The sequence below is a fragment of the Populus alba genome, chromosome 10, assembly GCF_005239225.2.
Source record: "Populus alba chromosome 10, ASM523922v2, whole genome shotgun sequence".
NCBI lineage: Eukaryota > Viridiplantae > Streptophyta > Magnoliopsida > Malpighiales > Salicaceae > Populus > Populus alba.
In genome coordinates, this window is record NC_133293.1 from 7570926 (window position 1) to 7595808 (window position 24883).

The 24883-nt window shown below is 34.4% G+C and overlaps 5 protein-coding genes across 5 annotated transcripts; all 5 read right to left on the reverse strand.

Annotated features, from left to right (window-relative positions):
* Positions 1-3214: 3214 nt before the first annotated feature.
* Positions 3215-5787, reverse strand: LOC118044445 (probable nucleoredoxin 1). Its single transcript, XM_035052723.2, has 4 exons — positions 5609-5787; positions 4828-5307; positions 4267-4746; positions 3215-4132 (listed from the first exon to the last, which is right to left on the reverse strand). The coding sequence occupies exons 1-4, from the start codon at positions 5693-5695 to the stop codon at positions 3485-3487; spliced, it is 1695 nt and encodes a 564-aa protein (XP_034908614.1). The 5' UTR covers positions 5696-5787; the 3' UTR covers positions 3215-3484.
* Positions 5788-7569: 1782 nt separating this feature from the next.
* On the reverse strand, positions 7570-8324 carry LOC118044493 (signal peptidase complex subunit 1-like). The gene is made up of 2 exons (XM_073412178.1): positions 8185-8324; positions 7570-8026 (listed from the first exon to the last, which is right to left on the reverse strand). The coding sequence occupies exon 2, from the start codon at positions 8024-8026 to the stop codon at positions 7745-7747; it is 282 nt and encodes a 93-aa protein (XP_073268279.1). The 5' UTR covers positions 8185-8324; the 3' UTR covers positions 7570-7744.
* Positions 8325-9804: 1480 nt separating this feature from the next.
* Positions 9805-12451, reverse strand: LOC118044473 (probable nucleoredoxin 1). The gene is made up of 4 exons (XM_035052762.2): positions 12171-12451; positions 11397-11876; positions 10841-11314; positions 9805-10710 (listed from the first exon to the last, which is right to left on the reverse strand). Exons 1-4 carry the CDS (start codon positions 12255-12257, stop codon positions 10063-10065), a joined length of 1689 nt encoding a protein of 562 aa, XP_034908653.1. The 5' UTR covers positions 12258-12451; the 3' UTR covers positions 9805-10062.
* A 3169-nt stretch (positions 12452-15620) lies between these two features.
* On the reverse strand, positions 15621-18262 carry LOC118044422 (probable nucleoredoxin 1). Its single transcript, XM_035052692.2, has 4 exons — positions 17954-18262; positions 17173-17652; positions 16604-17083; positions 15621-16474 (listed from the first exon to the last, which is right to left on the reverse strand). The coding sequence occupies exons 1-4, from the start codon at positions 18038-18040 to the stop codon at positions 15827-15829; spliced, it is 1695 nt and encodes a 564-aa protein (XP_034908583.1). The 5' UTR covers positions 18041-18262; the 3' UTR covers positions 15621-15826.
* A 3234-nt stretch (positions 18263-21496) lies between these two features.
* Positions 21497-23873, reverse strand: LOC118044458 (probable nucleoredoxin 1). The gene is made up of 4 exons (XM_035052743.2): positions 23715-23873; positions 23037-23516; positions 22475-22954; positions 21497-22340 (listed from the first exon to the last, which is right to left on the reverse strand). The coding sequence occupies exons 1-4, from the start codon at positions 23799-23801 to the stop codon at positions 21693-21695; spliced, it is 1695 nt and encodes a 564-aa protein (XP_034908634.1). The 5' UTR covers positions 23802-23873; the 3' UTR covers positions 21497-21692.
* Positions 23874-24883: the final 1010 nt, after the last annotated feature.

The following is a 24883-nucleotide window of genomic DNA, read 5'->3' on the forward strand; positions in this document are numbered from 1 at the left end:
GCGAATTTGGCAGGATATACTCGTGTTGGCTTAGCTCTAATTAGCATTGTTATATATTTATCGTAACTAGCGTTTATATTATTTTTTTAACACCATTTCAACACCTAAACATAAATTTTTTATACACAAAAAAAATATCTAACCCCGCAATAAAGCGCGAGAACCAAAACTAGTAATTTCTTAGGCCTGACATGCAAGTAATTTAAAAGAAACCTTACCTAACAAGGGCGTGTTTGGGAATACTTATATTTTTTATTTTTTAGTGTTTTTCAAAAATATTTTTGGCTTGAAAAGACATCAAATTCAAAAAATTTATAGTGTTTTGATATAGTGTTAAGTGTAAAAAAAAAAAATTAATATATTTTTTAAATAAAAAAAAACTATCATGTATCACAGTAGTAAACACGCACTAGATCCCATTACATTTCAATTGGGATTGGCAATTGTTCTAGCCTTTTGAGTAGTTCATCATAAAGCTATGGCCAACAAAGACGTTTCTCACGACCTGTCATCGCTTCTTTCTTAAGAAAAGAGGACTTTCTCATCCGCAACAGTTTGTGATCAGGCACTGTTTCCAGCATATGGTTGTGAGAGGCTAATGGTAGGAACAATGGGTGGAATCCGTAATAATTAAAATATACCGTAGAAGAAAACCCTGATGCCTCAAAGGAACAAAAATATCATTCATTTGATACCATCCAAAATTCAAGTAAGCACACTGCCAAGAAATTCAATTCGGCGGCAACAATCAAGCTTATTTACTTTTTCACTGTTCAAAAGCATGTGCTCTGTTTGTTTTTTCAAGGAAAACGAATTCCTGAAATTAATTTTTCTTACTTTCCCATGTTTGGTAACAATATGAAATAGTAAGTCAACGGAAACTTAATTCCGGTCAACATAAAATTACTGCTTTGAGAAAGAAAAGTGTTTTCCTTCTGTTAATTCCGAAATAGTAAGTGTTTTTCTTTTGGCGTGCGTAGCGCACGCCTGCCAAGTGAATTATTATTCACTTGCTACAGTAGCAAGTGAATTATAATTCACTGCTACTGTAGCAGCGAATTATAATTCACTGCTACTGTAGCAGCGAATTAAAATGCAAAGTTGTGGTCTGCTGCTCTTGAAAATGAAAACGAAGCGGTTCTTTTGGTTTATTTTATTTAAGTCCTGGGTTTTTGATTAAATCAAAGTTTAATTAAGTCCTCAAACTCATTAATTCTTCAATTAAACTCTTGATTTCATTAATTAAAATAATCTAAAATTTAATTAAATCAATTCTCCAATTAAACCCTTGATTTAATTAATTAAATTAGTCAAGAGTTTAATTAAATCTTTAAACTTCCAATCATGTTGCCCTTAACCCAAATTTTAATTAATCCTTCATTTATTTTATTTTTATTTTTCATCATCTTTTTTTTTTTAAATAATAACAATAAAAAAGGTCAAAAATTGGGTTATGACAATTGTAAGTAATTAAATATTTTATATTAAATATTTTATATATATTAGATAAACTTGAAAAAAAATTTAATTCATTAATAAATTATTTTTCCAATTCATTTTCCATAACACAACTAAACACTGGAAAGTGTTTTCCAGTTCATTTTCCATAACACTACGAAACATCGGAAAATACTTTTCCGGAATTCACTTTCTAGGAATTCACTTTCTCCGGAATTTATTTTCCAAAAAAAAATCACTTTCCTGCAAACAAACGGAGCATTCATGTTCTCGCAGTTTCTTTTTGCCACGTTCCATAGCTTCCCACCACTGAATCTCATGTGCTTTACCTTCGCCATGGACAGCCACAAAACCTTCTGATCAATTGTTACAGTCTGAAAAGGCATATTTTGAAATCACTTCCTATCTCTGGCCATCCCGTGTACGGACCACCTACAACGGCGAAGGACACCGCTGCGCTTCACCATGGACAGCCACAAAACCTTATCAATTTGTTGCAGTCCGAAAAGGCATGTTCTGAAATCACTTACTATCTCTGGTCATCTCGTGTATGAACCACCTACGGCAGGGGAAGGACTCTGCTGGGCTGGCGTAGACCCCCCTAGGTTTTGGCACAGCTGCAGAAAACAAGTTGGAACTCTTACATCACTATTGATAGGTGATGGATCATAAACAAGTTAGAACTCTTACTCTTACATCATTACTAAATAGGTGATGGATTATATATGAAATTGAATTTTTATTTCATTTTTTCTTAATACAAATGAATCACCATATGTAAAGCCTAGTTTAAATGAATGTACAATTAACTTATATACACGGGATCTTGCACATGAAGCCTAGGAAAGGGCAAAGATTATGTGGCCTTTCTAGCACTTTGATGCATGTATTATTACAAATCCAAATCAGCAAGCTTCCTATAACATTTGCTTACATGATCGCCCATGAATTATCACAACAATTATCTCCCTAATTTCCAATATTCACAATTAAGGAGTCAATATAGTTTTTTCCTTTGAAATAACTTGTTCACATCTACATAAAAAAAGACAATATAAGCCATAAAAAATGATCCATGCCAAGTAACAAATAAACATGTTGGGAGAAATATATTGAGCTTGACATGCAACGAAATAAGAACCAACACCTCAAACTTCTCTTGTGCCTTTGAAACATAACATGTAAATTATTAGGTCACAATTAATAATAACATACAGGAGACAATAAATCTTTATCAAATCTGCTAAATATATATAAATCGGCTTTGTCAAACATCTATGAGTTATTGTGAACATTGAATCCTTGCCAAATAACAAATAAACATGTTATAATTTATTATTCCATAACAATAAATAAAGCTAAGAAAAATAGAAAGAAATAGAGAGAAGAGAGGCTACATTACACTAGAGATGGAGAGAAGAGACCAAAAAAAAAAAAAAAGAGACCAACAACAAAGAGGGAGGTGAGAAAGTTGCGAGAAATTTTGAGAGCGAAGAGATCACCGCTAAGTTTCGATATCTTTCAGAGAAAAGAGAGGGTGGTTGTGGCTACAGGAGAGAGGAAGCAAATTAGGGAAAAAAAAAAAAAAAAAAACCTTTCATAATTGAATTGGGTTGAGAGTTTAAACAAAACCAGTTTGGTATCGAAATATTTGGTCCAGAGGTAAAGTTGTTTCTTCATCAGCCAAATAGAAACACAGAGAGCGGCACAAGGGCATCCAGAGGCATAGCATTTTCATTTAGGAATGAAGAAAACCTCATAACAAGTGATGGAGATTTGAGAACAAGCAGCAACCATGGATTCCCAAGTTTCAAAAGGGTCACATGATCCACATAAACTTAGACAAGTTATTTATTCTTCGTATCGAAATACAGGACATGAAAATCCTTAAGCAACACACCTCTTAATTACATATCAATAACAGGAAAGACATCCACATCTTCACACACATGCAACAAACACCTTACATCGCACGCTTATTACAGCAGAAAGCCCATAAAACCAGATGCTAGGAGCGCTTGCCTGCTTAGGCTCGGCGGCACACATCTCCATCGCAGTTCCATCCTTCATTTCCCTTTTCACTTCCAGTATCTTCATCTTCCTTCAAAGCACACTTGGGGTGAAGATCAAAGTCACATTCTTTGCAATGGAAAGACCACCTATTTCCTGTTTCCCCACAGCCATCGCAAATATATGTACTGCGTTTAGTACGTAACAGCTCATGCTCAGCATGAAGTTCGTGTTTCACTTTCTCTGGCCACCCCTTTGCCTTTTCCTCAATCTCCTCCTCCAATTGCTTTAGATGTTCCTCGGTAAATGGAAAAGCATCTGCCCCGTAAGCTGTCAGGTGCATCCGAGCTTCCTTCGTAATGGTCCGGCCACTTGGCCCAATCGCTACAGCTGCAGGAATGCCTTTAATTTTGAATTTCCGACTCAGGATTTGTTTCCTTGCATCACCAAATGGAAGGGCTAACCAAGGCATTTCTGAATAGAACTCGTCAAAGGTGGATTGATCTCTGTCACTTGAGATGAAGATCACCTCAAATGCATTGTCTTTTCTTTTAATTGTGTGGTATGCTTCAATTAGCTTGGGCAAAAAGGCACGACAAGGAGGGCACCATTGAGCTGAGAAGTAAAGAAGAATGTTCTTTCCAACTAGATCAGACACTGGGACCTAATCAAGAGCAAACCATTTGAATGATAAAAAAAAAAAACCTTTGCTAATGAATTCAATTCGTGATCATAAGAAAGTTATTGAAAGTAATGCGGTGACAACATGCGAGGTTAGCATAGAACAAAAATAATTACCTTGGAGCCACTTTTGTCAATCACAAAATCATTTTCCCCATTAACCAAAACTGACTCAAGCGTCTGCGATTCCAGTTTTGCCTTTTCAATTGCAGCTAGCTCGTCAAGCTTTTCCGGTGTAAATGGGTAGGCTTCCATACCATGTTCTTCGATCAGTTCAGCTACATTTGGGTTCAAAGTCTTCCCATCTTGGCCAATTATGACAAGATTAGGAATGGTTCTAAGTTCAAAATACCGCACTAGCTTTTCGCAGCTCTTGTCCTTAAAAGGCAATGCCAACCAAGGCATTGTCTCAAAACTCTCTTTGAAGTCTTCTTCTTCGTCGTCTAGAGATATTAGGACTACTTCAAAGTGCTCTCTTTTTTCCTTGAGCGTCTTATACAATTCCACTAGTTTAGGAGTGAATTCACGGCACATCCTATGAGCATGGGCTGAAAAATACAAGCCAACCAATTTTCCTTCAAGGTCCAACACAGGGATCTGCCATTACAGATAGCAAGAAAGTGAATGATGGCATCATCAATACAATTTCAAAACTAGCTAATTGAATGAACCATCTACCTTTTTTCCATCATTTGAAATCACATAATCACGTGAGCTGGAAACCAAGATAGAGCTTATGGTTTGATTCTTCTTAGCATTCTCTTCTTGCTCTTTCAGGAAATTCAGTCTATCAAGGTTGAACGGATACCCATCCACGCCGTGTTCCTTGACAGTGCTGACTCCATCATCGCAGGAAACCTTGCCATTCGCATCAAAAATGACAAGATTAGGGATCCCTCTTACTTTGAACACTTCCTTAAGACGTTTGCGGGTCTCCGTATCAGAGAAGGGAATAGCAAGCCAGGGCATTTCGGAGAAATATGTGTTGAAGGATTCATCATCTCTGTCAGAAGAAATGAACACCACCTCAAAGTCGCCTTTGGATGATAGCTGTTCATAGACTTCTACCAACAAAGGAGTGAAATTACGGCATGGGCCGCACCACGAACCAGAGTAGTAGAACCCCACAATCTTCCCAACCAAATTGCTGACCTTAACCTAAAAATTAATGTCGAACATTATCAGAAAAAAACATCAGCCCTTAACGAATCACAATTTTATTCATGGTTTCTTTCTCTTGCCAGTGAGAGAAGCAACAAAAAAAAGGGAGCTTTTTCTTAATCATAAAAAAGCTTCAGAAATTGGTCATAAATTTGTTCTTCAGCAAGGCTTTCAGTCTAATTTAAACATGATATTCATCCTAATTACGAGAAAAACCTACAAGTTCATATAACAATTAAAAGACGTCAACTTATAATAAGACAAGAAGAAGACTTGAATAAGATCAGAGAAGCAGTACCTGATCACCATTGTTGCGGATGAGAAAGTCCCTCTCTTCTGAAGAAAGAAGCGTTGAAAGGTCGAGAGAAACGTCTTCGGTGGCCATAGCTAGCGATGTGATGAACTACTCAAAAGGCTAGAACAATTGCCAATCCCAGTTGCTATGTGATGGAACTTCCAGGCTAAGGCTCATTTAAATTACCTGCGACCGACCTAGGAAATTATTATTCTAATCAGTGAACGACGACTTCAAGGCGTGGCTGGTGTCGGGTAATGACGAAGACATGATGACGTACGTCCGATGAACTTCCAGGCTAAGGCTCCTTATTTTTTTTTTTTTTTGGAAAATTAAATGTCTCTACATTAGAGTTATGTTTGATTTTACAAAATAGAATCCTATTTTATTGCATATAAAAATTTAAGACTTGGGAAGCCAAAATTGACATATAGCAAGAATTTAAAGTTTTTTATTTAAGGAATGTTCATTTCACACCATTTTACTTTGAAAAATTTATGTTTTGATCCAAAATTCTATTTTAATAACATTTCAATATAATTTTTTTTTAAAAAATAATAAAAATTCATTGAAAATAGTAAAGGAGAGAGAAATACATACATTAATAAGTTTTTGTTTGTGAAAATAGCTAAAATGTGTGTCTATGTATTTTTCTTGACAAAAAGAGTGCTATCATAATGTTTTTGAGCTTTATATTGCCAAAAAAAGATAAATAGAGGTTGAGAGAATTGCTTTTAAGTTAAACTTTGTATTTTAAAATTATTTTAGAGTTTTTTTTTAGTTGATGGATTAGTTTAGAGATAATCTAAAAGTATTTATGAGGTGTTTTTAAATAAAAAATATATTCAAAAAAATAGAATTTTAGATTTAAAAAAAAAAAACACTAACCCAACTCTTCAATCACTTCTCCATAACAAAAAATAATTGAGTAAGTGAATAATATATCATTTGTTTTATTTTAAAAAGAAAAGTCCAATGTGTCATCCATCAAAGAAAAAATGAAATGGCTCTTTCATGTTTTGGATAAGTATGCTGAGTCACTTGACCCCACAAACATGGCTTCTGTTTAGCTTTTATTTTATTTATTTTTTGAATTATTATTCTAATCAGTGAACGACGACATCAAGGCGTGGCTGGTGTCGGGTAATGACGAAGACATGATGACGTACGTCCGATGAAGTGGCATTCGCATGATCACCTGCTTCTAGAAATCTCCTCTTGCTTCTTCTTTGGGGCTGTTTGGGATTGAGGGGTGACCTGCTTTTTCAAAAAATTCAAATTTTTTTTTTTTTTTTTTGCTAAAATTGAGTTCGGTTTGTACTTTCTGGATCGTTTTGATGTGCTGATATCAAAAATGATTTTTAAAAAATAAAAAAACATTATTGGCATGCTTTTCGGCACGAAAAGCTATTTGAAAAGCAACAGCTACCACACTCCCAAACACCCTCTTTATCTCCTTGCTGCTTTCTTGATAGTGGAATGAAAATTTACTCATCCATAAAACTAGAATTGAAAGAATTATATACCTCACTTTTATCATCAGCACTCTCTCTTAATAATCAACTCAATTCTATTTAAAAGAAGCAACAGTCTATAGTATTACTTATCAACAAAAACAACAAACCCTCATAAAAAGGCAAACCCGCTTCATCCAGAACATAAGCAGGATACATTTCCCGTATCACTACAAGCATCTGTCTCGTGCAACACCCATTTCAGGCCACTAGATAAAACAATGTCTATCATTTTTTAAAAAGTTTAGCAATTAACTTTTCAAAATCCAACGGATAAGAAACATCCGCGCACACAGGAATTTGCATTCCGTGACCAGTAAGATGAATTTGGTCTAGTTCTCGAAATGCAGTACTCTTAACATTGGCTATCCATTCTAATAATCAGATTAACCTGCTGCTGTCACTCTGAAAAACCAACAAGAAAACAAGCATAAAAAAAGTAAAAAAAAACTAACTGAAACTCGAATGGCATTGTCTACAAGGTATAAAATTTATAGCAAAACAAAGTTATTCTAACACCCAATTCATCCCATAACGTTTCATTCCATCCATTAAATTGAAGATTTAAAAACCCTAGCAAACAAATGCTTAGACTAAAAAACCAGTCAAATTTAACAAAACCAACCTACTTCTTGGACGATTTCTTCTTGTCCTTGGAAACCACAGCCTTCTGTGGCTTAGGGTGCTTCTCAGCTTCGCTTGGGTCCAACCACTTGAGAGGATGGCGATTGAAGAAGGGCCAATTAGGGACAGTAACCAGTGTGGTGAAAACCACTCCACCGGCGTAAATTAGCATCATTATTCGAAACGATCCTATTATATAACCTGTAGCTAAAGCTGCCGCCGCGAAAACTAACAGCAGTATCTGCATCCATAGCTCCGCTTGTTTCTGTCCTTGCCAATCCATCTAACCACCAAAAATTACAAAGATCACCCAAACATAATAATTCAATTTAATTAACACCCCAAAACCCTAGATCATAATTAAGGAATTAACGAAAGGATTGAAGTAATAATTCTAAACGCAGATCGCATGGTAAGGGAGAGAGAGACGAAGAATCTTACCGAGAAAGCGAGAGATATGATTTGATCTGCAAAATTGGAATATACTGACAGAAGACTGAAGATGTTATAAAAACCGTGCGATCAGACTCATGGACGGTATGATTAACGGTGGAGATTAGGATACACACCCTTTCAAATTTTTTTTAAAGTAACCGATGTAGCGTGCACCTTAATTATTTATTTTAAATTTTAAAATTAAATATCAAGTAAATCTAGGGACGGGTTAATTTAGCTACATCCCTTAACTATATATCTTTTAATTTTTATTATTAAATATGAATTGGTAGACATAAATTCTACAATTTAAAATTTAAAAACTAACAAGAAAATTTCTTCTGCACTTTCTAACTTGCCTTTTTATTTCATAACCTTACCTTTTTGTAGTTTCTTTGAATATATATATATAACAAAAATTCTTACTCTCACTTCAAACAAAGTTAACTCATTTGAGTTTTTTTTTTTTGGTAACAAGCATATTTTTTAAACTTGTTATACTTTTTTTTTTTGTGAAAAATATAAAATTAAATAATTATAATTAAGTTTTGACAGGTCTTACTAGCCGTATTATTGCACAAAGCTTAAAGATAAAACTTTTATAATCCATGAGATATTTTTAATTTTTTTATAAACACGGCCTAGTTCAAGTTCCAGATTAATATATTTGGCTAAACTAAATTTTAAAAATTATATTCTAAACACACACAAGTAAAGTAAATTATTTAGGCCTGTTGTTTTTTAGATTGAAAAAAAATCTTTGAAAAAGATTGTTTTAGATTACATTATTTTTAGTGTTTTAAAATTATTTTGAAAAATAATTTTAAAAAACTAAAAATAATATTTTAAAATAAATTTTTATTTTGTTTTAGATTACTTTTATTTTGATACGTTGAAATGAAAAATAAATTTTAAAAGATAAAAAATATTATTTTAAAATATTTTAAATTAAAAAACACTTAAAAGAAAAAAAAAAACATTAACAGAATAACAAATAAGCTCTTACCATCATCTCAGTGTTCTTGGTACAGCTGTTGGCTTCACCAATTTCTAGAACCTCGCCATTAATCCTACCCGTCCTTTGCCTCCCATCGACTGGTACAAGCAATAGCCTGCTCGTGATTTTGGTTCCACCCTTAGCGCCATTCAAATAACTGTAATGAACCCAGTTTCCACTTGCTGTTGTTTCATTTGTCAACCAGTCATCAGCAACAGAAGAATTGCCATTTCTATTGGATGAGTTTTTCTTGCTTAGTTCTGAGTTAAGATTAATGCCGCTTTCTAGATTCTGAAACCAGCCTCAACAGGTAATGTGAGAAGGCAGAGAGAGAGAAAAAAGAGACTATCCAGTTGCTTGGATCGGAGATTCTTGTTTCTTTTACGGTGGAGTTAGAAAGGTTTCATTATATAATGTAGGTTTAGTCACAATCAGCCATCTTTTTTTTAATCTGCAGAACAATTACAGGAATATTTGCACCAGAGGTGAAGCTGCTGCTTCATCCAGCCAAAAAGAAACTAATAGAGTGGCACAATGGAACCATGCATAGCACCTCTTCCAGTTTTTTGACAGGACTGATAAGCATTTTCATTTAGGAATGACGAAAACCTCATAACAAGTGATGGAGATTTGAGAACAACCAGCAACCATGGATTCCCAAGTTTCAAATGGGTCACAGTATTCACATAAACTTGGCCAATCCGGTTATTTATTTTTGGTATCGAAATACAGGGCATGAAAATCCCTCAGCAACACACCTCTTAATTACATATACACATAACAGGAAAGACATCCACTATCTTCACACACATGCAACAAACACCTTACATCGCAAACTTATTATAGTAGAAAGCCCATAAAACCAGATACCAGTAGCGCTTGCCTGCTTAAGCTCTGCGGCACACATCTCCATCGCAGATCATTCCTTCCTTTCCCTTTTCAGTTCCAGCATCATCATCTTCCTTCAAAGCACACTTGGGGTGAAGATCAAAGTCACATTGTTTGCAATAGAAAGACCAACTATACCCTGTTTCCCTACAGCCATTGCAAATATATGTTTTGCGTTTAGTACGTATCAGCTCATGCTCAGTATGAAGTTCGTGTTTCACTTTCTCTGGCCACCCCTTTGCCTTTTCCTCGATCTCCTCCTCCAATTGCTTTAGATGCTCCTCGGTAAATGGAAAAGCATCTGCCCCGTAAGCTGTCAGGTGCATCCGAGCTTCCTTCGTAATGGTCCGGCCACTTGGGCCAATCGCTACAGCTGCAGGAATGCCTTGAATTTTGAATTTCCGACTCAGGATTTGTTTCCTTTCATCACCAAATGGAAGGGCTAACCAAGGCATTTCTGAATAGAACTCGTCGAAGGTGGATTGATCGCTGTCACTTGAGATGAAGATCACCTCAAATGCATTGCCTTTTCCTTTAATTGTGTGATATGCTTCAATTAGCTTGGGCAAAAAGGCACGACAAGGAGGGCACCATTGAGCTGAGAAGTAAAGAAGAATGTTCTTTCCAACTAGTGCAGACACTGGGACCTAATCAAGAACAAACCACTTAAATGAAAAAAAAAACCCTTTGCTAATGAATTCAATTCGTGATGATAAGAAAGTTGTTGAAAGTAATGCAATCACAACATGCAAGGTTAGCATAAAACAAGAAAATTACCTTGGAGCCACTTTTGTCAATCACAAAATCATTTTCCCCATTTACCAAAACTGATTCAAGCGTCTGCGATTCCAGTTTTGCCTTTTCAATTGCAGCTAGCTCGTCAAGCTTTTCCGGTGTAAATGGGTAGGCTTCAATACCATGGTCTTCGATCAGTTCAGCTACATTTGGGTTCAAAGTCTTCCCATCTTGGCCAATTATGACAAGATTAGGAATGGTTCCAAGTTCAAAATACCGCACTAGCTTCTCGCAGCTCTTGTCCTTAAATGGCAATGCCAACCAAGGCATTGTCTCAAAACTCTCTTTGAAGTCTTCTTCCTCGTCGTCTAGAGATATTAGGACTACTTCAAAGTTCTCTCTTTTTTCCTTGAGCGTCTTATACAATTCGACTAGTTTTGGAGAGAATTCACAGCACATCGTATGGATTGAAAAATACAAGCCAACCAATTTTCCTTCAAGCTCCAACACAGGGATCTGCCATTACAGATAGCAAAAATGTGAATGATGGCATCATCATTTCAATTTCAAAACTAGCTAATTGAATGAAAACATCTACCTTTTTTCCATCATTTGAAATCACATAATCACGTGAGCTGGAAACCAAGATAGAGCTTATGGTTTGATTCTTCTTAGCATTCTCTTCTTGCTCTTTCAGGAAATTCAGTCTATCAAGGTTGAACGGATACCCATCCACGCCATGTTCCATGACAGTGCTGACTCCATCATCGCATGAAACCTTGCCATTCGTATCAAAAATGACAAGAGTAGGGATCCCTCTTACTTTGAACACTTCCTTAAGACGTTTGCGGGTCTCCGTATCAGAGAAGGGAATAGCAAGCCAGGGCATTTCGGAGAAGTATGTGTTGAAGGATTCATCGTCTCCGTCAGAAGAAATGAAGACCACCTCAAAGTCCCCTTTGGATGATAGCTGTTCATAGACTTCTACCAACAATGGAGTGAAATTACGGCACGGCCCGCACCACGAACCAGAGAAATAGAAGCCCACAATCTTCCCAACCAAATTGCTGACCTTAACCTAAAAATTAATGTCGAACATTATCAGAAAAAAAACATCAGCCCTTAACGAATCAAAATCTTATTCATGGTTTCTTTCTCTTGCCAGTGAGAAAAGCAACACAAAAAAAGGAGCTTTTTCTTAATCATTAAAAAGCTTCAGAATAAATTTGTTCTTCAGCAAGGCTTGCAGTCTAATTTAAACATGATATTCATCTTAATTACGAGAAAAACCTACAAGTTCATATAAAAATTAAAAGGCATCAACTTATAATAAGACAAGAAGAAGACTTGAATAAGATCAGAGAAGCAGTACCTGATCACCATTGTTGCGGATGAGAAAGTCCCTCTCTTCTGAAGAAAGAAGCGTTGAAAGGTCGAGAGAAACGTCTTCGGTGGCCATAGCTAGCTATGTGATGAACTACTCAAAAGGCTAGAACAATTGCCAATCCCAGTTGCTATGTGATGGAACTTCCAGGCTAAGGCTCCTTTAAATTACCTGCACGACCGACCTAGGAAATTATTATTCTGATCAGTCAACGACGACTTGAAGGCGTGGCTGGTGTCGGGTAATGACGAAGACATTATGACGTAGGTCGGATGAAGTGGCATTCGCATGATCACCTGCTTCTAGAAATCTCCTCTTGCTTTTTTTTTTTTAAATGTTTTTTTTTAATCTCCTTTTTTTGTTTTTATTCTAGTTTTATCCATGATTTGATCATTTTTTTGTGAGCTTGTTATTAAATATATTTTGTATTTTTATCTCTTTAATAAAATCTTTATATTTCTTGATACAAAAAATCCTTAATTAGTTTTTTTAATTAGAAAATTATTCTCTTTTGGTTTTGCTGCATTTGGAATAAATTTTTCTATTATTTGTTTTCTAATATAAATCCTTAAATAATCCTTAATTAGATTTTTTTAATTAGAAAATTATTCTCTTTTGGTTTCACTGTAAGAATTATCAAAACTTAGAAAAGAAGAACAACCGACTCATGGAAGAGATGAAAAAGTTTTTTCCTTGTATTGAATTTGTTTCTCCCACACTGCTTTTGTTCCTTTTACAGAAGTGAGTGATATATATAATGTATATTCTATTCTATTAGTATCGTATAACTGACTATGAAAAGAAAAGAAAAAAGAAAGTGTTATCCAACTCATGCTAAAAGCAAAAATGCTAGTAACAGAAAAGGAGAATACAATAAAGCATGTGTTATCTATCATCTTGTGCTTGTGATGGGAGAGCTGGATGACTAGTCGTCGTGCCTCCATGGGTAGGAATATTTATGTCCCGTAATACCTCCCCATAAGATGGAGAATGTAGGTTGACAATTCCCAGTTTGAGTAAGTGAGAGCTTAGAAGGGAAAAGGAAAGTGCCTTTGTAAGAAGGTCAGCTCGTTGAAGGTGAGTAGGGACATGCATTGTGACAATGGATCCTTCCAAAATTTTGTCTCTGATGAGATGACAATCCAGCTCAATGTACTTCGTACGTTCATGGAAAACTGAGTTTGAGGCAATATGGATTGCAACTTGATTATCACAGTAAATAGTGGCTGCTTGAGAGTGTTTGATATGTAGATCAGTAAGTAGAAAACGAAGCCAAGTGAGCTCAGAGACTGTGGCAGCCATGGCACGGTATTCTGCCTCTGCAAAAAACTGAGATACTATGCTTTGTTTCTTTGATTTCCATGAAATGAGAGACTGGCCAAGTAGAACACAATATCCTGTAACTGACATACAAGTATCAGGGCATGAAGCCCAATCAGAATCACAATAAGCAATTAACTCTAAATTCGAAGAAGCAGACAACAATAAGCCTTATCCAGGTGCAGATTTGATGTACCTCAGAACTTTGTGAGCAACTGTCAAGTGAGTTTTGGAAGGTTTATCCATAAACTGACTCAGAACTTGGACTGGGTAACTAATGTCAAGCCTGGTGATGGTGAGATAAAGCAATCTGCCAATGAGTCTTTTATATGTAGAGGGATCATCCAAACAGTCACCTTCATCCTTGCATAGCCTGGAATGAATTATGCTACATTTGGAATGATTTTTTCTATCATTTTTTTTTTCTAATATAAATCAACCATTATATGTAAAGCATAGTTGAAATGAACGAACAAACAAACTATATACGTGGCATCTTACATAGGAAGCTTAGGAAAGGATGAAGGCCAAGAATGTAAAATAAAACCTATGCCTCCACTACCAATAATGTAAAAAAAAATTATTGAGAAAAATAAATCATGAAAATGTACCACTAGCTCCAGTCATACAAAGCTCCTTAAGTCTCAGAAAAAAAACATTTAACACAAACCTCAATAAAATTCAAATGCTAATTAAATTCTCAAAAATATCAAGAAAATTCTGGATTAGATTTTTAACCTAGTCGATTTTCTATAAAATGGGACTCGATAATAGTTACATGCAATTTAATAGACAGGCTAAAATCCAAACTTGATAGAGTTATTGGTTATATTTTTAAGAATAGAGTTTTTCAATAATAAAACTCTCAACTTCGTTTTTATTTTAAAAATAATGATATTGCATATATTAAATAATTATAAATAAAATTATATTGTGTATTTGGGCCACATCATTACTCTATTTAAAAAAAAAAGACCCTATTTTTGTAGGTGAGAAAGAAAGAACTTTTAAATGCTATACTTTGTCACAAGTCGTGACTTTCCCACACTCATATATATATATATATATATATATATATATATATATATATATATATATATATATATATATGTCATTATCCTTTATCGAACACTTCAAAAGTATTTAAATTTGTCAATTAATTTTAAGTGAGGGAAGGTAATGAATTTCCACTTCAAAACCCAGTATGTTTTGTATTATGGTAATTTTATGATTATATTTTTAAAAAATATAATTTATAAAAAATATTTTTAGTTGATGTTGGTTTGATATTTATATATGTTTTGTTAAAATTATAGTTGAAATTAAGATTGAACAAAAATTAATTTAATATTTTTTGTTAAGAGTTTTTTTTTTGAAATTGAAGTTATAAAATAACTAAAATATATATATTTATTAAAAAAATAAAATAAAATGGAAAATACAGGACTTCCAAACATGAATTTTATTTTTATAACAAAGAATTCTTAAAAAAAAAGAGACTATTTTAATGCTCTTGAAATTTTTAAAACAAATTTAAGAATTGAAAAAATAATTTCCATTTCCAATTAATAAACATGTTTTTTTATTTTATATTTCATAGAATTGTTTTTTAAAAATGAAAAACCTTTTACAAACAATGGTAACCCAATAATGCAGTATATAATTTATCCATGATCACTGCCTCAATCTTCGAGAAGTAGAGAAAATTAGAGTTTTTTTTTTTAAAATAACATGGTTAATAAAAATATTTTAGAAACTAGAAAGGGGGGGGATTATCCATTACCAATACCAGGAACACCTTACTCTGCTAAGTTCCGATATCTTTCAGAGAAAAGAGAGGGTGGTTGTGGCAAAAGGAGAGAGGAAGTAAATTAGGGATTCTTAGAAAAAAAAAAAAAAAAACTTTTATAATTGAATTGGGTAAACCAGTTTGGTATCGAAATATTTGATACAGAGGTCAAGTTGTTTTTTCATTAGCCAAATAAAAACACAGAGAGCGGTACAAGGGCATCATGCATAGCATTTTCATTTAGGAATGACGAAAGCCTCATAACAAGTGATGGAGATTTGAGAACAACCAGCAACCATGGATTCCCAAGTTTAAAATGGGTCACAGGATTCACATAAACCTGGCCAATCCGGTTATTTATTTTTGGTATCGAAATACAGGTCATGAAAATCCTTCAGCAACACACCTCTTAATTACATATACACATAACAGGAAAGACATCCACTATCTTCACACACATGCAACAAACACCTTACATCGCAAACTTATTACAGCAGAAAACCCATAAAACCAGATACTAGTAGTGCTTGCCTGCTTAAGCTCTGCGGCACACATCTCCATCGCAGATCCTTCCTTCCTTTCCCTTTTCAGTTCCAGCATCATCATCTTCCTTCAAAGCACACTTGGGGTGAAGATCAAAGTCACATTGTTTGCAATAGAAAGACCAACTATACCCTGTTTCCCTACAGCCATTGCAAATATATGTTTTGCGTTTAGTACGTATCAGCTCATGCTCAGTATGAAGTTCGTGTTTCACTTTCTCTGGCCACCCCTTTGCCTTTTCCTCAATCTCCTCCTCCAATTGCTTTAGATGCTCCTCGGTAAATGGAAAAGCATCTGCCCCGTAAGCTGTCAGGTGCATCCGAGCTTCCTTCGTAATGGTCCGGCCACTTGGGCCAATCGCTACAGCCGCAGGAATGCCTTGAATTTTGAATTTCCGACTCAGGATTTGTTTCCTTTCATCACCAAATGGAAGGGCTAACCAAGGCATTTCTGAATAGAACTCGTCAAAGGTGGATTGATCGCTGTCACTTGAGATGAAGATCACCTCAAATGCATTGCCTTTTCCTTTAATTGTGTGATATGCTTCAATTAGCTTGGGCAAAAAGGCACGACAAGGAGGGCACCATTGAGCTGAGAAGTAAAGAAGAATGTTCTTTCCAACTAGATCAGACACTGGGACCTAATCAAAGAGTAAACCATTTGAATGATAAAAAAACCTTTGCTAATGAATTCAATTCGAGATAATAAGCAAGTTATTGAAAGTAATGCAATAACAACATGCGATGTTAGCACAGAACAAAAAAATTACCTTGGATCCACTTTTGTCAATCACAAAATCATTTTCCCCATTAACCAAAACTGACTCAAGCGTCTGCGATTCCAGTTTTGCCTTTTCAATTGCAGCTAGCTCATCAAGCTTTTCCGGTGTAAATGGGTAGGCTTCAATTCCATGGTCTTCGATGAGTTCAACTACATTTGGGTTCAAAGTCTTCCCATCCTGGCCAATTATGACAAGATTAGGAATGGTTCTAAGTTCAAAATACCGCGCTAGCTTCTCGCAGCTCTTGTCCTTAAATGGCAATGCCAACCAAGGCATTGTCTCAAAACTCTCTTTGAAGTTTTTTTCCTCAAAGTCTAGAGATATTAGGACTACTTCAAAGTTCTCTCCTTTTTCCTTGAGCCTCTTGTGTAATTCAACTAGTTTAGGAGTGAATTCACGGCACATCCTATGAGCATGGATTGAGAAATACAAGCCAACCAATTTTCCTTCAAGGTCCAACACAGGGATCTGCCATTACAGATAGCCAAAAAGGCAAAAAGTGAATGATGGCATCATCAATTCAATTTCAAAACTAGCTAATTGAATGAACCATCTACCTTTTTTCCATCATTTGAAATCACATAATCACGTGAGCTTGAAACCAAGATAGAGCTTATGGTTTGATTCTTCTTAGCATTCTCTTCTTGCTCTTTCAGGAAATTCAGTCTATCAAGGTTGAACGGATACCCATCCACGCCATGTTCCTTGACAGTGCTGACTCCATCATCGCAGGAAACCTTGCCATTCGCATCAAAAATGACAAGAGTAGGGATCCCTCTTACTTTGAACACTTCCTTAAGACGTTTGCGGGTCTCCGTATCAGAGAAGGGAATAGCAAGCCAGGGCATTTCGGAGAAATATGTGTTGAAGGATTCATCATCTCTGTCAGAAGAAATGAACACCACCTCAAAGTCGCCTTTGGATGATAGCTGTTCATAGACTTCTACCAACAAAGGAGTGAAATTACGGCATGGGCCGCACCACGAACCAGAGAAGTAGAACCCCACAATCTTCCCAACCAAATTGCTGACCTTAACCTAAAAATTAATGTCGAACATTATCAGAAAAAAACATCAGCCCTTAACGAATCACAATTTTATTCACGGTTTCTTTCTCTTGCCAGTGAGAGAAGCAACAAAAAAAAAGGAGCTTTTTCTTAATCATAAAAAAGCTTCAGAAATTGGTTATAAATTTGTTCTTCAGCAAGGCTTTCAGTCTAATTTAAACATGATATTCATCCTAATTACGAGAAAAACCTACAAGTTCATATAAAAATTAAAAGACGTCAACTTATAATAAGACAAGAAGAAGACTTGAATAAGATCAGAGAAGCAGTACCTGATCACCATTGTTGCGGATGAGAAAGTTCCTCTCTTCTGAAGAAAGAAGCGTTGAAAGGTCGAGAGAAACGTCTTCGGTGGCCATAGCTAGCTCTGTGATGAACTACTCAAAAGGCTAGAACAATTGCCAATCCCAGTTGCTATGTGATGGAACTTCCAGGCTAAGGCTCCTTTAAATTACCTGCACGACCGACCTAGGAAATTATTATTCTAATCAGTGAACGACGACTTCAAGGCGTGGCTGATGTCGGGTAATGACGAAGACATAATGACGTACGTCCGATGAAGTGGCATTCGCATGATCACCTGCTTATAAATCATGAAAATGTACCTCCAGCTCCAGTCATACAAAGCTCCTAAGTATCAGAAAAAAAACATTTAACACGAACCTCAATAAAATTCATATGCTAATTGAATTCTCAAAAATATCAAGAAAATTCTGGATTATATTTTTAGCCTAATCGATTTTTTATAAAATGAAACTCGATAATAATTACATGTAATTTAATAGACAGGCTAAAATCCAAACTTGATAGAGTTCTTGGTTATATTTTTAAGAATAGAGTTTTTTAATAATAAAACTCTCAACTTCTTTTTTATTTTAAAAAATAATGATATTGCATATATTTAATAATTATAAATAAAATTATATTGTGTATTTGAGCCACATCATGACTCTATTTCAAAAAAGAGACCCTATATTTCTAGGTGAGAAAGAAAGAATTTTTAAATGCTATACTTTGTCATAAGTCGTGACTTTCCCACACTCATACATATATGTTATTATCTTTTATCGAACACTCCAGAAGTATTTAAATTTGTCAATTAATTTTAAGTGAGGGAAGGTAATGAATTTCCACTTCAAAATGAAGTATGATTTGTATTATGGTAATTTTATGGTTATATTTTTTTAAAAAATATTTTATAAAAAAATATTTTTAGTTGAGGTTGGTTTGATATTTATATATATTCAGTTAAAATTATAGTTGAAATTGAAGTTGAATAAAAATTAATTTAATATTTTTCATTAAGAATTTTTTTTAAATTAAAGTTATAAAATAACTAAAAAATATATTTATTAAATAAATAAAATAAAATGGAAAATACAGGACTTCCAAACATGAATTTTATTTTTTATAGCAAAGAATTCTTAAAAAAAAAACTATTTTAATGCTCTTGAATTTTTTAAAACAAATTTAAGAATTGAAAAAATAATTTACATTCCCAATTAATAAACATGTTTTTTTATTTTATATTTCATAGAATGTTTTTTAAAAAATGAAAAACCTCTTACAAACAATGGTAACCCAATAATGCAGTATATAATTTATCCATGATCACTTCCTCAATCTTCAAGAAGTAGAGAAAATTAGAGTTTTTTTTTAAAATAACATGGTTAATAAAAATATTTTAGAAATTAGAAAGGGTGGGGGAGATTATCCATTACCAATACCAGTAACACCTTACTCTGCATTATTTATTTTTCTGCAGTGAACAATACAGAGTGAATCCATATAAAAAAATTCAACCTGTGGTTGAACTTGCAAAAAGCAGTAAAAAATTGTTTTTCCATAACTGAGGTTTCTATCTCATAAATGGAGAGGCCTACAATTTATATATTATTTTCAATCAGTAACCAAACACTATTATTAGTGCGTTGAGAAGAAATACAAATGCTGCCTCAGAAACAAACGGGCTTTAAATCCGGTTAGGTAGATGACTTTTTTTTATTTGTGGGTATCCACTAGATATCCTAATCTATTTTTAATTAATTTTATAAAAAATAAAACCTAAGCTAAAAAAAAATCCCTCATTCATGAACCATAAAAATATAAAAATAAAATTAAACATAAAACTAAGAGATGTGGTTAGTTTAGTGTTGTTGCACTATGGACAAAAACTCAAAATATCATGGATTGAAAATAGTGTTCTAGTTTTTTTTCTTTAATTTGTTTTTTATTATAGTCACCAAACACTTTTTTTTTTGACATTTCATAAATCAAGAATTTGACTTATTGATTGGTTTTGGTTGATTTTCTATAATCTAATTTTTTTTTTTTGAAAAATTAAACGTCTTTACATTAGAGTTATGTTTTATTTTACAAAACAGAATTATATTTTATTGCATATAAAAATTTAAGACTTGAGGAGCCAAAATTGACATATAAGCAAGAATTTAAGGTTTTTATATTTTGAGAAATGTTCATTTCACGCCATTTTACTTTAAAAAATTTATGTTTTGATCCAAAACTCTATTTTAATAACATTTCAATCTGGAAGTTAAAAATAACGAAGGAAAGAAAAATACATACATTGACAAGTTTTTGTTTTGCAAAAATAGCTAAAATGTGTGTCAATGTATTCTTCTTGACAAGAAAAGTGCTACCATAATGTTTTTGAGCTTTATATTGCCAAAAAAAAAGGTAAATGGAGGTTGAGAGAATTGCTTTTAAGTTAAACTTTGTATTTTAAAATTATTTTAGGGTTTTTTTTTAGTTGATGGATTAGTTTAGAGACAATCTAAAAGTATTTATGAGGTGTTTTTAGATAAAAATATATTAAAAAAATAGAATTTTAGATTATAAAAAAACTCTAACCCAATTCTTCAACTACTTCTCCATGACAAAAAATAATTGAGTAAACGAATAATATATCATTTGTTTTATTTTAAAAATAAAAGAATAAAGATCAATGTGTCATCCATCAAAGAAAAAATAAAATGGCTCTTTCATCTTTTGGATAAGCATGCCAGTCACTTGGCCCCACAAACATGACTTGTGTTTAGCTTTTATTTTATTTATTAGTTGAATTTTTATCCTCAAGTTTTAATTTTATTTCATTAAAATTAATTATTTAAAACACAATCAAGGATGTTTTGTGGCTGTCATGGCGAAGGCAAATTTAAAGCACATGAGATTCAGTGGTGGGAAGCTGGCAAAAAGAGACTGCGAGAACATGAAAAAAGTAAATAAGCTGAACATAATTAATGGGCCATAGAAGGGATTGTTTTTTCAACGGCTTCAAACTTTATGGCAGCGTGCTTGATTGTTCTGCGGGGGGAAGGAGTTAACTAATCCTATCCGTCCTTTGCGTCCCACGAACTGATACAAGCAATAGCCTGCCCGTGGTTCTGGTTTAATTGATTGCAGACATGTTCATCAACAAACGCAGGTTTCCACCTTCTGGGATTTCATTTGTCTTTCTTACTTCTGAGTTCGAATTAATGCTGCTTTCTTGATTCTGAAATCCGTCTCAACAAGTAATGTGAGAAGGCTGAGAGGGGTAAGAATGACTATCCAGTTGCTTGGATTGGATATTCTTGTTTCTTTTACGGTGGAGTTACAATGGTTTCATTGTATAATGTTGGTTAAGTCACAATCAGCCCAGTTTTTGTATTTAATCAGCATTACAATTACAATGCAATCATGCATAGCATTTTCGTTTTGGAATGACAAAAACCTAATAACAAAGTGATTGAGCTTTGAGAACAACCATCAACCATGGATTCCCAAGTTTCAAATGGGTCACAGGATTCACACAAACACAGAGAGGTGTTTATTTATTTTTCGTATCCAAATACAGACATGAAAACCTTCAGCTTCACACTTCTTAGATACATAACGATAACAGGAGAGACATCCCCACTATATTCACACACATGCAACAAACATCTTCCATTGCATATACTTACTACAGCAGAAAGCCCCTAAAACCAGACACAAGCAGCGCTTGCCTGCTTATGCTCTGCGGCACACATCTCCATCGCAGATCCTTCCTTCCTTTCCCTTTTCAGTTCCAGCATCTTCATCTTCCTTCAAAGCACACTTGGGGTGAAGATCAAAGTCACATTCTTTGCAATAGAAAGACCACCTATATCCCGTTTCCCCACAGCCATCGCAACCATATACACTGCGTTTAGTACGTATCAGCTCATGCTCAGTATGAAGTTCGTGTTTCACTTTCTCTGGCCACCCCTTTGCCTTTTCCTCAATCTCCTCCTCCAATTGCTTTAGATGTTCCTCGGTAAATGGAAAAGCATCTGCCCCGTAAGCTGTCAGGTGCATCCGAGCTTCCTTGGTAATGGTCCGGCCACTTGGCCCAATCGCTACAGCTGCAGGAATGCCTTGAATTTTGAATTTACGACTCAGGATTTGTTTCCTTCCATCACCAAATGGAAGGGCCAACCAAGGCATTTCTGAATAGAACTCGTCAAAGGTGGATTGATCTCTGTCACTTGAGATGAAGATCACCTCAAATGCATTGCCTTTTCTTTTAATTGTGTGGTATGCTTCAATTAGCTTGGGTAAAAAGGCACGACATGGAGGGCACCATTGAGCTGAGAAGTAAAGAAGAATGTTCTTTCCAACTAGTTCAGACACTGGGACCTAATCAAGAGCAAACCATTTGAATGATAAAAAAAAAAAACCTTTGCTAATGAATTCAATTCGTGATCATAAGAAAGTTATTGAAAGTAATGCGGTGACAACATGCTAGGTTAGCACAGAACAAAAATAATTACCTTGGAGCCACTTTTGTCAATCACAAAATCATTTTCCCCATTAACCAAAACTGACTCAAGCGTCTGCGATTCCAGTTTTGCCTTTTCAATTGCAGCTAGCTCGTCAAGCTTTTCCGGTGTAAATGGGTAGGCTTCAATACCATGTTCTTCGATCAGTTCAGCTACATTTGGGTTCAAAGTCTTCCCATCGTGGCCAATTATGACAAGATTAGGAATGGTTCTAAGTTCAAAATACCGCACTAGCTTCTCGCAGCTCTTGTCCTTAAAAGGCAATGCCAACCAAGGCATTGTCTCAAAACTCTCTTTGAAGTCTTCTTCGTCGTCGTCTAGAGATATTAGGACTACTTCAAAGTTCTCTCTTTTTTCCTTGAGCGTCTTATACAATTCCACCAGTTTAGGAGTGAATTCACGGCACATCCTATGAGCATGGATTGAGAAATACAAGCCAACCAATTTTCCTTCAAGGTCCAACACAGGGGTCTGCCATTACAGATAGCAAGAAAGTGAATGATGGCATCATCAATTCAATTTCAAAACTAGCTAATTGAATGAAAACATCTACCTTTTTTCCATCATTTGAAATCACATAATCACGTGAGCTGGAAACCAAGATAGAGCTTATGGTTTGATTCTTCTTAGCATTCTCTTCTTGCTCTTTAAGGAAATTCAGTCTATCAAGGTTGAACGGATACCCATTCACGCCATGTTCCTTGACAGGTCTGACTCCATTATCGCAGGAAACCTTACCATCAGTATCAAAAATGACGAGTTTAGGGATCCCTCTTACTTTGAACAATTCCTGAAGACGTTGGCGGGTCTCCGTATCAGAGAAGGGAATAGCAAGCCATGGCATTTCGGAGAAGTATGTGTTGAAGGATTCATCGTCTCCATCAGAAGAAATAAAGACTACCTCAAAGTCCCCTTTGGATGATAACTGTTCATAGACTTCTACCAACAATGGAGTGAAATTACGGCATGGGCCGCACCACGAACCAGAGAAATAGAATCCCACAATCTTCCCAACCAAATTGCTGACCTTAACCTAAAAATTAGTGTCGAGCATAATCAGAAAAAAAAAATGAGCCCATAAATCAAGAGGGTAAACAAAAATTGAGGCTTTTCTTAATCATAAAAGCTCATAAACTTGTTCTTCAGCAAGGCTCACAATCTAATTTAAACATGATATCCTTCTTAATTAGATCGCATAAGACCAGAGAAATCCATAAGCTAAAAGCAGTACCTGGTCACCATTGTTGCGGATGAGAAAGTCCCTCTCTTCCGACGAAAGAAGGGATGAAAGGTCGTGCGAAACGTCTTCGTTGGCCATTGTCAAGTGATGAACTACTCAAAAGGCTAGAACAATTGCCGATTCCAAACGCTATTTAGTATTTATTGTGACAAATTGGGATGGTTCCTTTTAAGTTACTTGCACAGCACGCTTAGGGAATTATCATACGTCAACGATGACATCGAAATTTCGATGGTGATGACCAAAACATCATTCTCATTATCTAAATACCAGTAGGTTCGAGAAACTGGCATTAAACATGCTTTCACACGTGCTTTCACACCTCCTTTTGCTTTTTTATTTAAAAAAGAAAAAGAAAAAAACATATTCATTTTTTTTTAATTTCACCCTCTTTTTATTTTTTTAGTATTGTATTTTTATCCTTATTTCTTTTCCTTTAAAGACTCATACAGTCACCCAGTCACTCTTCACTTTTTACCTCTCTTTTTTTTTTCGAGAATCTGAATTCCAGGTTTCTTCTTTTATTAAGAGATAATTACAAAAAAAAACCTCTTACTCTTATGATTTGATTATGTTTCACTTTACTCTATTACTTTTTGAAATTATACTCTACATTCTTTATCAAATAAAAATTTTAAAAATAATAAAATATCCAAATTGTCTTTATGTATAATATATAAAAAAACCAGTTGAATGATAGATCACACACTCACACTCACACTCACACTCACACTCTCTTTCTTATCCTACTTTATCTCTCTAAAAATCACAGTATCTCTCTTCTTTGATTGAAAACTACACCTTATTACAATAATTTGTTTAATCAATATGTTTTTTTTTTTTTTTTGTTATAGTCTCCTGTGCAATTCCTTCCTCATCATGTTCCACAAAGATGGAATCCTTTACATTGTAAACTCAAAGATAGTATATTGTTTGAGAATGTAATTATGGTTATTTTTTTAAAATGTTTTTTACTTAGAAATATATTAAAATAATATATTTTTAATATTTTTTAAAAATCATGTTTGGTATTAGCAAATCAAAATGATTTAAAAATACCAAAAATATATTAATTTAAAGTAAAGAAAAAAATAAAAAAATAAAATGTTTTCAAAAGCATTTTTAAAACACAAAAACAAACATAATAATTACAATAATTT